The sequence below is a fragment of the Rhea pennata genome, chromosome 15, assembly GCF_028389875.1.
Source record: "Rhea pennata isolate bPtePen1 chromosome 15, bPtePen1.pri, whole genome shotgun sequence".
NCBI classification, from domain to species: Eukaryota; Metazoa; Chordata; class Aves; order Rheiformes; family Rheidae; genus Rhea; species Rhea pennata.
Window position 1 is genome coordinate 18,627,694 of NC_084677.1, and position 15,805 is coordinate 18,643,498.

The 15,805-nt window shown below is 37.0% G+C and overlaps 1 protein-coding gene across 3 annotated transcripts in view; it reads right to left on the reverse strand.

Moving 5' to 3' along the window:
• ARHGAP17 (Rho GTPase activating protein 17) overlaps positions 1 to 15,805 on the reverse strand; it is a 49,912-nt gene that overhangs the window by 5,913 nt on the left and 28,194 nt on the right. For 2 of the 3 annotated variants that reach the window (XM_062587945.1, XM_062587946.1), the window contains exons 4-19: positions 15,050 to 15,126; positions 13,836 to 13,947; positions 13,561 to 13,637; positions 12,648 to 12,759; positions 11,546 to 11,614; positions 11,301 to 11,382; positions 9,075 to 9,202; positions 8,565 to 8,676; positions 7,913 to 7,994; positions 7,358 to 7,438; positions 6,386 to 6,499; positions 5,932 to 6,023; positions 5,643 to 5,799; positions 4,160 to 4,402; positions 1,696 to 1,859; positions 674 to 1,294 (exon numbers count right to left, since the gene is read on the reverse strand). In XM_062587945.1, coding sequence (XP_062443929.1) covers positions 674 to 1,294; positions 1,696 to 1,859; positions 4,160 to 4,402; positions 5,643 to 5,799; positions 5,932 to 6,023; positions 6,386 to 6,499; positions 7,358 to 7,438; positions 7,913 to 7,994; positions 8,565 to 8,676; positions 9,075 to 9,202; positions 11,301 to 11,382; positions 11,546 to 11,614; positions 12,648 to 12,759; positions 13,561 to 13,637; positions 13,836 to 13,947; positions 15,050 to 15,126 — 2,323 coding nt within the window. The remainder of the gene's footprint in view (positions 1 to 673; positions 1,295 to 1,695; positions 1,860 to 4,159; positions 4,403 to 5,642; positions 5,800 to 5,931; positions 6,024 to 6,385; positions 6,500 to 7,357; positions 7,439 to 7,912; positions 7,995 to 8,564; positions 8,677 to 9,074; positions 9,203 to 11,300; positions 11,383 to 11,545; positions 11,615 to 12,647; positions 12,760 to 13,560; positions 13,638 to 13,835; positions 13,948 to 15,049; positions 15,127 to 15,805) is intronic. The other variant, XM_062587947.1, reaches the window with a different exon arrangement.

A 15,805-nucleotide genomic window follows, 5' to 3' on the forward strand; every position in this document is an offset into this window, starting at 1 on the left:
GTTCCTATGAGAAGAGAGAAAAGACAGAACATTTGAGACTTCGTATGTCTCAAAACAGAAAAACAAGACTGTGCTCAAAATATGAAGATTATCTAAAATTATTACATATGATACATTTGATTCTTCAACTTCTCTATGCCCAACTTAAAAGCACATCAGAAGGCTTAGTTTTCAAGATAAAACATTCACTACATTAGTATCTCTCTATTACAATGAGTTTTAAAAAGCAAAATACATTGGCCACTTTTGGCATTTTATCTTATATATATGCTGAAATACACTACCCTTAGGCTGTATCTCTCTCCTTCAATGATTTGCTTTTTTGGCAGCAGATGCATAAATGTAACAGGCTGCCATGATGTAGAGGCCTGAGAAAGCCCTATAGTTTTATTGCTGTAATACTGCTTTGCTTCCAAAGCAGGAAAAAAAAATAAAGCAAATAGATATTCCCCTCTGCCCCCTGAGGAAGACCTTCAGTATGGAAGATGCTGCCCAAAATCCTGGTGCACTACAACAGGTGTGGGCATTTTAATAAGGCACCAGCTATTAAGTATTTTAATTGTTAATTTGTACTTTCTACATTTTCCAGAAGAAGGCTATTTTACAGCTACAGATACTTTCTTCATTTCTGCTCCCTGAAGAGACACTGAGTATGATAAAATAATCCACTTACCTGTTACTATTTTGGAAGCCGTTTGCGTGGGATTCGAATTACCACCATCTCCAGCTGAATGACAAGTGGGAGGATGAGGCGGAGGTGGAACACTAGGTCTGTTCCTGGGTTTTGGTACTGGCCGTGGCCTTGGCAGCGTACCAGTGTGAGGAGGAGAGTGAGACTGTGAGGTTTCTTGAGTAGATGACTGAGGCTGTGACAATGGGGAACTAATATTATGTTTTCCTAGAGGGGGTGTATCAGGTGGTGTAGGAGTCTGTGGAGGAGTGTAACAGGGCTGCTCTAGTCCATGCTCACTGCTGGATGCAGCAGGAGGAGATGCTTGACTGTTTGATTTGGGCTGCAAGGGAGGAGTAGCCTGTGTTGGGGGTTGTGGTGGTGGATGGCTGGGAGCTTGTATTGGGGAAAGGCTGCTGGAGTATCTCCGAGGTGCAGAAACCTGGGAAGTGGAGGTCTGGACTGCTCCTTGGTTTGCATGTTGACCAGGAGGAGAAGAACTTCTAGCAGGTGGTTTTGGAGAGACAGAAGGTGGCTGAGCAGCTGAGGCAGAGCTTTGGCTTCCTGGCTGCCCTGGTGGTGGATTGGCTGGCTTAGGAGGTGCTGGTGCAGGCTTTTTAACAGCTGTTAAGATAAGAGATGACATTTCATGGCTGTGTATTGTCAAAGCAAACTTCGAAAATACATGATTTAGCAGGACAAAATAATATTGAAGTACATTAACAAAGTACAACAGTGCATTATCAAATAAAAATGATAGCCATATGAAGCTATCAAAATGCATATAAAGGTTTACTAATCAATAGCCGATAAATGATTTAATTAAATAGCGTTGGTATCATTACTACCAGCATTCACGAAAGAGTCCAAAGATGCATTTAGTTAGGCCTTAGTGAAATGTATGTGAATTAAACCATTGCCTGCAATAAATGACAAGAGATACTGGTAAAGTTATTTTAACAAACATTTTGTCAGTGCATTAAGAACTGGAGCTTAGTGGTTTTAAAATTGAATTAAAAACACACCTCGCCTCATTGAATGGGGACTGGGACCTGCTGCATTCTGTGGCTGATTAACAGAAAGCTGGTTAGTGCTACTTGTTGATTGACTCTGGACAGTGCCTGCATGTCCACCATTTCTTGGGGGTGGAGGAGTAGCTGAAGATGCAATGTCCTTAGGTTTTGAGGTACTGAAAATTAAAAAACCAAACTAGATTAGAAAGTGATTGTAAAACACCTCACCCAGATGAGCTGCACGCATCACAGCTTACATTATGAACCGCATTCTACTTCTGAACCTCAAGACCTTTAGAAAAAGGTCTGCACTGGCTGATATTTAACACCACATTGAACACTTCTAGAACTCTTCAAAGAGCTCCCATGTACAACAGGTTATTAATCATGAAAATTGCATCAGGAATCTAAGTAATTTTGCAGTATCACAATACCTGTCTGAATAAAATACTTATAACTAGAATACAGTTTCCATGCTATAGAATCCTCAGTGCACTTGGAGATCCTTTAAATAAAGGCTTCCAACGTGAAAGTTCACATAAAATTAATTCTTCCATTTCCTCCCCTGAATATACCTATCATCCTAATGACAGTTAGCCTTTAAAAAAATACTCTATTGCAGCATCACATCAAATTCACTGACATTTATCTGGTTTATGTAGCTACTAAGGACTGAGGGCAATCTGTGAAGCTCTGCCAGGAAGCAAGCAAGCAAACCACCTCCAAACCACCACTACCCTACCTCAAAAGGAAAAAAAAAAAAAAAAAAAAACGAAAGGAAAAAAAAAAAAAAAAACCCACCCACCATGAGACACACAAACAGCTTGCTACTAGAGTATACAGACAAGGCAGATGCAGTCCTCACTGCTTAAAACCTTGGAGCCACGGAAGCCTTCAGAAGGCTCTAAAGACCACAGAAGCAGAGTATGGAGACAGCAGTGGTTCTTTTTATTTCTTTGGCTGGCTGAAGTCTTCCCTCCACTCTATCTGAAATTTAGCTTTTACCTTGCTGCCACTGATCAAGGCAGTCCAAGGAGCTTTTTGTCTCTGAGGGAGCTATCGCAGTATAACCTCTGAGATTCAGTTCAGGACAAGTCAGGTTCTTCCTGACCTTTGGTCATGAAGGTGATAGGACTTAAGAAAATAAAGTGCTCGAGTATGAGCGAACTGAGGTGTTACTGGGCAGTGCCCCTCCTCTTACTTGCTATTCACCTGCGGTCTTCATTCATTTCTCTGTATTTACAGAATCCTCTTGCAGTATTCAAGACAACTAACATCTTCCAATCACTTTTCTTAGTACACTACAGTACAAATTTGTCCAGGTGCTGTTATTAAAATTTACTTATTTCAAGGCAGAGTTTGTGCAGATTTTGTGCAGATTTTAAATGCAGCTTTTGGACATTACATTCAAAATTTTAGGTCCTTAAACTGTAGAGGTATCTGAATAAGGAGTTGTAGCCAGAAAACCCCAGCTCCCTTAAATAATCATCTGCATGAAATAAAGAGTTTTAATATACACTTTAAACAAGTTTTAGGTAAGCTGGAAAAATTATGTTACTCTTGTGTTTGCTTGAACTGTTAACATCTCTAATGCGGTAAGTATTTTCAAAGTTAGAAATCCAGGGGCTTTTGTCATGAACACATTTGCACAAATGTCTGCTGACAACAAAGTTGCATGCAGAAGAGTCAGTGCTTTGCAGAGCTCTATGGTGATATTCCACTGTACTAATCTGTGTGGGAGACTGGTATTTGGAGAGCACTATAGGCATTTATGTGAACTGCAATCTCTCTCAGATCCCATAACTATTGAAAGCAAAGTGTTGTTTTCACCTTATATGAAAGGAAGACACACGTATTCCAATACTAGTTGCTGCAGATTTGTATAATAATATCTGGGATAAGACTGCACAGCATCTCAATATTAAGTAGCACAAAAACCCTGAATACATGCTTATGCTAAAGAAACTAATATTGAAATGTGATAAACTGACTTCTGGCTTGCTAACAAGCAAGTCTGGTCATCACTAACACTTGTTACAGACAAAGACAAATTCAGATAACACGTACAAAAACCAAACAAGCACCAATAGGTTTCTAGTACTGCCATTGCTAGTTTTTGTCCTTTCAGCAGGAAACTGACAGTCATACTGCGTGGACACCTCTAGAGTATAACTTGCAGCAGTCAACATAAATAGCAGAAGGGCAGGTGTTTTTAGTATTTTTCATTATAGTTTTTTTTCAAAGTATTCTCTTATTTTAGAGGATCAATTCCACAACAGATGTTCAAATTAACGTTGTAAATATATATAGCTAAAGATCTCTTCCATAGTGCTTTTTGTCCATATCTGAAGATACTCTACATGTGGCAACATATATTCTGATTAGAAGAGGTGCCTTATAAAGCAGATATATTTGACATCAGTTTGTTGCTAAAGCAGCCTGCTAAGCCACTGCCAGCAGAAGCCATACCTCTTACCTGATGTCCTCATTTCCTTGACTTTGTAACTGTTCTGCTGTGCCAGCAGAGAGAGCAAAGCCAGCACCCACTGGGCTTGTTTCAGCCACAGAAGCTTGTGAGTGCTGCTCCGCTCCAGACTGAGCCAGCACGCCAGCCTCCGTGGGTGGAAGGGGTGGCTGGAAAGCTGGGGATGTGTGCTTTCTATTTATAGTGCCACATCTCCGAGGGTTCGCTTGGAAGTCCATAACCTTGACACCAAAGCTACAGAAAGAAGAAAGAATAAACACACCATGCAAGCCAACTCCAGATAACTAAAGCACCAGGACAATCGGTTACAACCCACAAAGACAAGTGCAACCCCTGTTGCTTAGCATGCAAAGCAGCAACAAGGAAAGCTTCAGCTTCTGCATATAACACCATAAATGTTAAGACATGCAACGATACTTGGCCTATCCACACAGAGGGGTAAACTAAACGTAAGTGGGACAAACTATTCAATTACATTTGAAGACAGACATTGATGACAATGAGGTTGAACAACTCAGTAATTTTAAATGTTAATACACATATTTCCTTAGGTACCAGAGCATCTCTTTGAATGTTTTGCCAAACAAATTTTGTTTTTATTAAACACAACCTCTAGATCCCTGTATATACTTCAAGAGAGACTATCAAATATGGCCCCCGGATATACGCTTCTATGATTTGCATTGTTTAAAGCAGAAAAAAAATACCCCTATTTAACTATGGATAAACGGACTGAAATTCTAATGAATTTCAGAACGCACACAGCACATTAATTCTGAATGTGAATTATATTCCTGTTGTATTAAAGACAGTGAACCTTGAATTGATTTTCTTTTCTTCCTCCTGTCAGTGCTGATAAATTCACATGTCTAGCCATAGTTAATATTTAGGTAACAAGTTAACATTTGCATAAATAGCTAAAAACAAAACAGCACATCACTTGAATATTCATGATATGAGTGATAATAAATGAGTATTACACTACATGTTATATGGGAAAACAGCACTTTTTTTAAAAAGCATTCTACTATCTGCTGTGGTATACTGTACCATCATCAAATCAGAAGTCTTATCATGAAGGCACCAGGTAACACCACCTCAGCTTATGGGCTTTGGAAAGAAGCCAGGGAACATCAGAAGTTAGATACTCATAGATGTTACTATATACACACTTCTGTCTCTGGATTTCAGACCCTCAGATCTGTAACAGGAAGATGGTAACTGGAAGCAGCAATTATCTGCTTGTTTTTCAATCATGCATTGAGTATAATCAGAAGGAAACACCAGTACATTACCTTTGAACCTTCCTCAGGCTGCAACAACATGAGGGAAAATAAATCACTAGCATTATCTCTACTATTTCCATAAAATTCTCTTCCTGAGGCCAATACAAGTGTGTCCAACTACCATCTCCTTAGTAGTCCAGCTCTCAGGAGTGGGCTAATATGAAAATTAATCTAAGAACAAAACATACCTTTCCTTCTTCAACAAATCCCCTTCCATTACAGCCATACTAACAGGTCTCTTCCGTTCCAGTGTCCCAGATTCATATTCATTCCCAGTGTGTGACAAGTGATTTGAATTAACAGCAGGAATTGCAACAAATGCACCAGACACATTGAAATCTTGATCTGGAAAAAAAAAGACAGAATGCATAACACCACATGCATCTACAAAATGGTGCTCAGTGCAAAAAAACTATTGAACTACCTGCATAGGGCTATCATGAATACAAAATTCGTTATACTATGGTAAGAATTTACCTCCAGGGAAGAACCAGTCTGCATGCTGAATAATAGGCTCGATAATTGCCACCACATGGACTGAAGTTGCAGCTGCCATTTCAGCAAGTGATCTGTGGAAGAAATTAATAAAACAGTTTATAGAAAACCCCATAATAATAATAATAAAAAAAAGTTTTCATCTTGCCTAAATGGCAAATTTTGCTAAGCATGATCTATTGAGACTCTTAAATACCACATAAAAGGCAACTTCACACTTTAATGCTATAAACCTTATTTAACATTCTCAATTTCATCAGTCCTTAAAAGATGCACATCTAAAGTTTATCTGGATGCAAAATTTGAGAAAATATGTTTAAAATATTTTTTAGGCAACTATTCTGCTGTGAATAGTTCAAATGATTTAGAACAACTAGATGAGAAACTCTACACCTTCATATAGATTTTGTTTTGAAGCATTTCTAAAACATCTTACCCTTCATTCTTTGCCCATAACAAGTTGGGGCCCAGGACTATTGCAACGTTGCTGGGTGTCATTTTGTTAATATCGCTGTTTTGTGCGAGCTTTGCTAAAAATTTGATTAAATACCTACAAAAAGGAAAGAAATCATTGAACTATGTCAGCAGGAACTCTTCCCACACAACAATATATTCTAGTACATCACTGATATTAGGACATAATTATTTCTTATGACAAATAATAGTTCTGCTCCTCATTTGCGAGGACATTACAAACTTAGTTGTTTTCACCAAGAAATGCTCTGAGTCAAACTTCAAGAACTCCTAAAGACAACTTCCCAGAAGACAGAAATAAGGCTATCAGATCTTTTACTTGGTAGTTGTTTACAATGCTTCTCTGTTTACCATGCTTCATGAAGCACAAGAGTTGAGTTTAACAGAAAGGAAGACATCTCCCACCTTAAAGTGACCTCAAAGTATTATGCTTTCAGAAAGAACATTTAGAGAATATCTATCAACAGCTATTTTCATATCATGTAATGGAATTCCCACACTTTTAAGTCAGTTTTATTCTGTTTCATTCCCAAAAGGTAAAGCCAAAAGGAAAAATACAATGCATAAGATGCATCCAGGTGATATTTCTAAGCCTAGAAAATGAAGAGCATAGCAGTCGAAAAGTCATAAACTACTGCCAACACTATGACACTTAAGTGGAAGAGTTCCAAGCATCACCATTTCATTACAGTCAGTAATGAATTAATCTGACTGGAAATAAACAAACTGACTGGAAACAAATAAATATGTATACACACCCACACATCCCCCACCACACCAAAGCATACTAGCTACTTGATAGATAAAACAGAATGCTTGAATGGAATGTGGCCAAGAAAAAAATGGATTAGAGTTTTGGCTGATCAGCTCTGAGACAGGTGATACTCTAATATTAATGCTGCTGTGTTGGAAGTCTGCAGATGGTCATTCATACCTGAAATTAGCATGATAATGCTTAGGCAATTTGTTACAGATTTTCCACAATTCTTGTAGCTTCTTATCCTGGTCCTGAATGCTGCAAGGAAAAAGACATTTCCATTGCATCATGCTTCCAGATCAGAAAACGGCCGTTTCTTCCATGAAAAAAGATCGAATTAATGAATGCAAAACAGTATTTATTAGGTCTAAATGGAAAGTTACTTAATAACCTGCTTTTCAAATTCCCAAATTAACTCTCCTCGTAACAAAAAAAAAAAAAAAAAAAAAAGAAAAAAAAAAAAAAAAGGCGCTTACCACATCAATACTATGTGACCAATAGCCTGAAGAAGCCCTTATGTTAAGTATAAAATAGCAAGGTGTTTCACCAACATGTTTTAATACAATTACTGTCAAGTTATAATACAATTTAAAATCATACAGTACACAAAATATTCACTAGTTAGATCAGTCAACTGTATGAGCTTGGACTTTTCTTTTAGATTCATATATGACAAGGAAATTTGATATGAGTATGCAATATTTTCTGTACATCCATTTTTAGTATGCTTACTTTGCAGCTTGCGTCCATTCTTCATATAGACTGTACGTCATTAAAGGTTCTGGCAACTCTCGCAAATAGGATTTTAAAGCACCTGCAGCATAGACCAGAAAAAGGCAAACATGTTAGCCAGCACTTTCAGACTTCATTTAAAACTTTGGCCTTAGATTTGCAATTTTACTTGTGCAACAGGACGCAAATCCCAGTGGAATAGTAGGAAGATCTGACATTTCTGCAGTATATCTGCTCCACACTTAACACAGGAAGTCATCTGGTAATTACTGCAATGTGAAACTCATGCTATAAAACCTTGAGTCATCCATTTGCCACATTATTAAAGCTACATATGGCTTTAATCTCCCTTGACTGTGTTAACAATCCTGTCATGAGAAGAAATATGATACTGGAATTACTATGATCATCTGAATTTTAAACATTGCTCTGACCTACAGAGATAAATACATCATTGTGATTAGTGTGTACGCTCTATGCTGGATCTGTATTAAGTTATGCAGCAGAGTGAGCTTCAATATAATTTCATTCACAGTTTACCTGCACAGAGAGCAACACCTCATACTGCAGCAGGTCCAACAAGGTAAATGAACAGAATAAAACTTCCATTATATCAGTTTTTACCAGGTTTGATTCAGAACATTTAAAATACCTGCAACAGCATGGGGATCTGAGTAAAATTCGTCAAGCTGGGAAGCTGAACAGTCCAACGCAGCTTTCAGTTTTTTTAATTTGGAGGCTCCAGCAGCGATTCTGAATAAACCCTGCATAATAAAGATCAGATGTATTAGACTGATACCAACATGTTATTATAAGCATGAAGTTATATCAATTCCTTTTCAGAGCAGTTTCAGTAATCATTATTATACATGGTTATGACCAAGTTAGCTCTTAATGTGTTACAGCTATCTGATAATTCTTTAGTGCCCTCTCACCTCAGCCCTTTCTTGATTTTTCATTCTAATTATATTACATCTCAAAGATATTTTGAATATTGTCCAAGGCTTTTCTAAGAGATTTATGATTTACACTAACAAAAAAACCCAAAATACCCTTAAGCATTTTGTGAAAGCATACAGAAGTAAATACAGATACCAGTCTGCTAATTTCACTGAGCTCCTTTTCCCCCTTCATTCACAGGGCATGGAATGGTATGGCCTACCTCCTCTCTCATTCCTGTTTCCAAAAGCATCATTACACAGGCTTCAATAGGGACTGCAATTTCACGACCACTGCGTTTGAGATGCTCTTCTAAAGGCGTTCCAAAAGCTGGTTTTTCAGTCCATTTGTCTAGTTGGAGAATATCAAAACAGTGAGCAAGATATCTAACAGAATAACTTGAATTATGTTCCACATAAGAAAAGAAAGCCTCTAGCGCAGCAAAGGAATGTTAAGAATGCAATAAAAATTTTATAGCCCTGATTGGTAAAATCCCTCGTAAACAGAAAAATGAATCTGTAGGTATTCAAGTTAAAAAAAAAAAAAATGCATCTTTTTGAATAGCATATCATTTCTTTTAATACACATATATCCTTTGTATAACTGGAAGGTGCATAGCCCCCTAGAACTCAACAATAATGTAGTCACACAGCTATAAATTACACTAATTCTGATTTGTTAAGACTAAGAAGACTTTAGGTTTGCAATAACCTTTGAGAAAGCTTTCCCCAGATTGCATGACTTGGGCTGTTCTTAAAGTTTTAACTGTGTTCTGCATAGATATATACTGAACTGTTAAGTTAACAAAGTCTACTACTGATTTGAAGAATCACAATATCTTACATTAGAATTGTTAACAGCCCATCACTGTAACAGTTTCACAAATTTTCCAATTCACTTAATTTCTCCTGATTGTTGCTTAGCTTTGAAAGTCAAAGTTGGTATAAGTGTTTCTCCAAATAGTACGTACATGTCCTGTTTCCTATGGGTTATCTCTCCCCCCCCCCACATATTTTTCTACTTTAATTGAAAAATGCAGATAAATAAAAAGGATATAAAATTGTTAGTTCAGATCCTTCATTTCTTCTGTGGGGAAAAAAGGTTCTGACAGTAAAGATTTCTTTTTTTAAGACTTCTCTGAAGATGTGATATTTTTGCAAAAGGTTTAGTTTATTCTATGTTTACAGAAACACATCAACTATAATCCCTCATATAGCTCAAATACATTCAATAACACATCACAAGGAGCACAAGTCACTTTCCTAACATTTGCTATAACTTGCAAAACTGGGGAAGAGAGCATAATAATTTGTTCAAAGTCAGTAATTTATATTGCACCTAGAAACATGACTGAAGTTATGTCCTGCTCTTGGACTCTGGACCACACTGCCTCCTAGCATGCCTTTTAGGAATGATAATCTTCTCTAAAGCACTCATATGAGAAGTTTTGTGCAAAGTAGCTAAGAAATAAAGAAAACCTAAAGCAGTCAGCTCTATATCCTGTAAACAGATAACCTACCAGATAGTCATAAAGCCTCTCTGACACTGGATAAGCATTATTTGTTTGCATTAGCTTGCCTACCATCAGATTATATATAGAATACAGACATTCAATACTATCTTTCATCAGTATTCTCATATTTCTTGGTATCTCCAGTTTAGTGGTTCAGTTTTTACAACTCGCATGTGGTCCACAACTCAAGATACTTTAGTCTTGTTCAGCTCAGAGCACACTTTTCACAGACTTTGTTCAAACTCATTCAAAGTGAATAGATTAAGAGACAGCACAATCAGTCTTTAGGTAGCATACTCAACAGCACACAGTGCATCTTCAAACCAAGTAGCTGATACACCTAAACGTGTATTAACAATGAAGAGCTTAGCAGCACAGAGATGAAACCGTCTTGTTCACTTCTTTGCTTAACTGATATCTAGCACAGCAATCTGAACACTCAATTAGCCAGCTGCAGTGCAATGTGCACATGGGGAAAAGAGATGGTATAGAGGCAGAACAGAAGTCAGCGCCATAGATTCTGGGGAGTTTTTCTGATAACCCCCTAGTAATCATTTAAGAAACATGGATCTTACAATTCCTAATTCACAATGAAATTTTCATTGGCCAGAAGAGCCAGGAATGAATTAGCAAAAGGTCTCATGATATCAAGGAAATAAAGAACACATAAGTGCAGCAGAAACAAAAATCCTTCCTTTACCCTCTTGGGTATTGGACAGATCCTTAATATTTTATTAGTGTGTTAAAATATGACCAGAGAACTCTAGAAAATGCAGCAAAGATGGAATTACGCTCATGAATGTAAAATTGTTAAGTAGATCAAAATGACCTTAATAAATAAGTTTGCATGCAAAAGAACTGAGATAAAGGAGGAGAATATTGTGCATAGGTGGCACAGGCAAGAAGAAGCATCAGCCAGAGCACAGTTTACTTTACCTTGATGGGCTTGAATTTCAGGGAGGACCTTTTCTAAGACTGCTAATGCTTTTCTATGGTAATCTGCTTGTGCTTCTAATAACTGAGAACAGAAGCCACATTTTAATAAACAAAAACAGTATTAGCTTCTGATGAGCATATAATACAATACTAGAAGGTTTAGTACACAAAATACAATCTTTGAGAATCGAGTGTCTATGCATATAAGTGCTGTAATCAAAGTGATATAGAAAAAGAATACTCACCGTAACAAAGAATTTAGCGTATTCCCCTTCTTTGGACACGAAGTTATACATGTCTGCTGCTAGTTGATCCTTTGAAGAAAGAAAAGGAAAAAAGAGGGGAATGCAAAAGAGTAAATCAAATTTATAAAACTTACATGCAGAGAGAGGACCAAGTATGTTTGCTTTGCTTGCAGTAAGTTTGAACTTTTGACTCGGGCAGCATGGAAAGCCAGTAATTTACCCACTCTATACACACTCAGTGGTAGACTCTAAATAGGCTTATGGGATGAACTAGTGGCAGCTGCAGTTTTTCATTCATGGTATGGCTGAAAGCAGAAAACACTGTCTAAGAGCACTTTATCTATTTAGGTGTCTATATCTAACACAGAATCTGTTTTCTACTACTTGCAGGGAAGTTACATGCAAGTTACAGTCAAGGTACATCATCTAGGCATAGAGTGCAGTTCATTTTTGAATAGTCAGCATCCTTTCAAATAGTGTCGTTCATTTTCTTTCAGGCATTTTGAATGAATTTTGCTTAGCTTTGTTTTATATATCAAAGAAGTTGCCCAATAAAATTAACAATTGGATTGTATGGCAATGTATTATTTATAGCCAATCTTTGTATGCAAAGACAAATACTACTAAAAGGTTTTGGGGGCTTAGCACAAGTGCAGCAAAATGTAGTATTTGACAATCCAGAAATGAAGTTGCAAATAAACTGCTTCAAGCTATAATACTCAGAATGTTCCTTGCACATCAGCAGCTTGAAATTCATCCAGGTAGCTCTCACTTTACAGCTACTCAGTGGTCTGAAGTACATAGACACCCTGACTATTCGAGTCAAGGTTAAGACACAGTTCTCTCAATTGTTTCAGTCTAAAACAGTAAATAATTTAACATGCCTATCTTCAAAAGCAGAGTTTCGCATTAAGTTGAAGTAATTTGGACAAAGTTCAGCTAGGACTAATAATACTTTTAAGACATACACTTTGTCAACAGTCACTTCGTTTGCAAATACAGTAATCAGCCAGTTCCACAAGCAAAGTTTACAGAAGCAGCCATATTATGATTGCTACAGTTGCTAGTGAGAGGTATATAAAGGACAGGACTCATTTCTTACCTTGCATTGTTCTACTTTATTTCCAGCTTCATCCATCTCTTCCTTCAGAGATTCTATTTTTGAAGGATGCACTTGAAAATTTGTTCCTGAAGTCTTGTGGGCTTGGTTATACCTGTGGAAAAAAGGCTTCAGTCATTCAGTGAAGCCTATTATTACAGAAGAAACTGCATTTATGAGTCCCTTCTAAATTGGTTTCTTTTGATAAGAAATAAATCCAATAGTTTCAGAGGTTTCTCCCAACTGAACTTCACACAGCGTTTAAATTGCCATTTATGATATAGTTGGCATAATTCACAAATAACCAAACTATAAAAATCCACAAGAAATCCTGCACCTCTGCAACCTACAACGTAGGTGTTAAGATATTTTAGGACTACCAGCCCCAGCAAGTACTACATAATTTGCCATGACAGTTTAACTCCAGTTTTGTATCCACAGTATGTCAAAGCAAAAATAATTTCAATCTTAATTTATTTAAAAGTTTAATGGCATCCTGATTCCATAAACCTAAAGGAAGTATAAAGTAGCCTGTGCTAAGCAGTTGCAAAGAAGTTGCATAGCCTTGGTAAACAAAGCCCAGAGGACTCCTTCCAGTGCTGTGCAGCATAATGCTTTTCCAGATGCCAACTTTTACTGAAGCTGACAATGCAGGTGAACTAAGAGATGAATCTTCAGCATTTTTCCAAATATATATAGGCAAGAAAGAACTCTAAGATTTTGATTCCACTTGGATCCAGAAGTTGAGTCCTTTTCTGAATAACTCAGTAAGCTTATCTTTTTTTTTTTTTGCAAGTATTAATAGATGTACAGCAGCATTTCAGAAGCAAGTACCAGTATCAGATCAGACACCATGAGATACCAACAAGACGTTAACAAGATTAGAGAACAACCTAGCATTAAAATTACTTCTCACCTTGCTCTTGCCGAATCCCAGTCCAACACCAACTTTGCAAGCTGTTTCCTCTGCTTCTGAATGTTAGGGATCTCTGACTAAAACCAAAAATCAAGGCTTATATTTATTTTTAAACTGTGTACTGTGATTTCTAAATTTTGTAGATTTCAGACTCACTTTTCAGCATTAATGCATGACTACTTAAAACTGTTTTATTATTAACATTGAGATAATCCTTTTTGCTCGGTTTATACATAAATCCAAACTTATTTGTTCAGTCGGGGGAAGTGACTTACCTCTGTTAGTTGATTCAGTGGATCTAAAATTTCTTTTTCAATTTGTACTTCATGCTGAGAGAGTTCCATTGCCAGTTTATTCTCTGCTTCACCACACGTATCTAGCATTTTCCTTTAAGAATTATAGAAAGTTGTTGCAACATGAGATACTATCAACTAAGGACAAAAGATTCAAAAATAATTATGTCTTGTGTCCTCTGCTACCCTTTTGGAACTTTGCATTGTATAAAGCAAGGCATTATTTGATGGTATAAAACCAAGATGCCTTTATCCTGTCATTGGAAATTTAGGACAGCTGAGCAGTGTTATTAAACCTTTGTCTTAAAATGATCCTATGATAACCATTTAAATATTTTTGGTGGCTTTAAATCTTCTTATACTGGCCCCAAGAATGGGGAAGTTGAATTTATTTCAAAGCCCATTCTTCCATCTTACTAGATGCAGGAAAATTTATCAACATAGCATTTAATTTTCTTTTAAGTCTCTTTAACTTGAAAAAGTCTCTTAACATCAGGAAGCTAAGCAACCACATATGCAGTGTCAGGTTCCAAATTTCTTTTCTAACCTCTGTTTTAAGTTTGTTCTAAAGATAAACCTTATTTACTTCAGGATTTTTAATCCATATTTAAAACCACTGCAACAGCTCACAAACATGGACACAAAGGTTTTAGGCCATTCTACACTGCCTCCATTACAATACCCATCAGCAACACACAAACGCATCTGCTGTACGGATTTAGCATACTGATGTCAATTCTTTCAAAATGCTTTCACGCAAGTTGCAAGCTGCATTTGCCAGGACACAGAAACCAGCATTCTCTTAAGCCAGAAGCCATTAACGCAAACCTGCAGAATGCAGTATTCATACTGTATTTTAAATGAGGATAACAAGCATTTTGCTAATTTACAAGGACAGAAGACCTTTTTAAAGGCTTTTATGATCGATAATTTAGGTTCTTCATGAACAGTGGAGAGAGTCAGAATCTTCTTCAATGCGATTCAGAGCAAGTTTAAAACTTGTCTAGAATCACTCAAGAAGAAATAGTTGCTCACTTTTTCTCCCTGTGGATTAGGAAAGAGCCTAGAGATATTAGTTTCATTAGAAGAAAAACTGCCCTTTTGCAGCCAAAGTCTCTGTAGCTCTGCAGACAATAAACTGGCAGACTGCAACAACAACAACAAACAAACAAACAAAAAAAAAGCCAGACGCTTACCCCAACAGAGTTTCATCACTTAGCTGGACAGATCCTTCTTGCATATTTTGAGCAAGAGCTGTTAGAGGAAGCTTTTTCTATCGAACAGAAGAAACAGTGCTTACTTTATTGAGTGCTACGCATCATCTCCAGCTTTCCAAATACATCCCCTCTAAAGTTTTCTTCTTCATATAGTTTACTATATACATATCCAATTCATTATTTGACTTTAAGGAAATGCCAAGTCACCAGAAGTTTCAAGCCTATTTAAGTGCACCCCTTTGAATAGTAGCTCTCAAGACTTGTTCTCAGATACTTTTAAAAAGCACTTTCTCCTCATTCAGTCTTAGTTGGAATGACCAGCTTAAAATGTGAACTGCTTTTAGTCAAAGACAGCTAAACAGCTTTCACTTGAAATTTAAGTAGCTTGTCATTCACCTCCCTGCAGAGGTTAATTCTGTCCCCATATTTTCTGAAGGACTATTTTCCATTAAAAGGATAAAGCTTGAACATTAGTCATTTCTGGTTTTAACAATTCTTAACAGCCTTTCCTACGGTTTTCCTGAAGAAAGTTAAGTTGATCATATATATAGAAATAGGTGGCTTAATTTTAGCCATCAGCACACATAGGTAACTCTTAACATAAGAAACCCGATCGAGTTCCAGAGTATCTTCTTTTCTTAGTTGGGTTTTATGAAAGCTGCAAGTGCTCAACACATTGCACAGATGAGCAAGTGTCTTGACAGTGCTGAGGAACTCCAAGCTCGAGTTATTAGA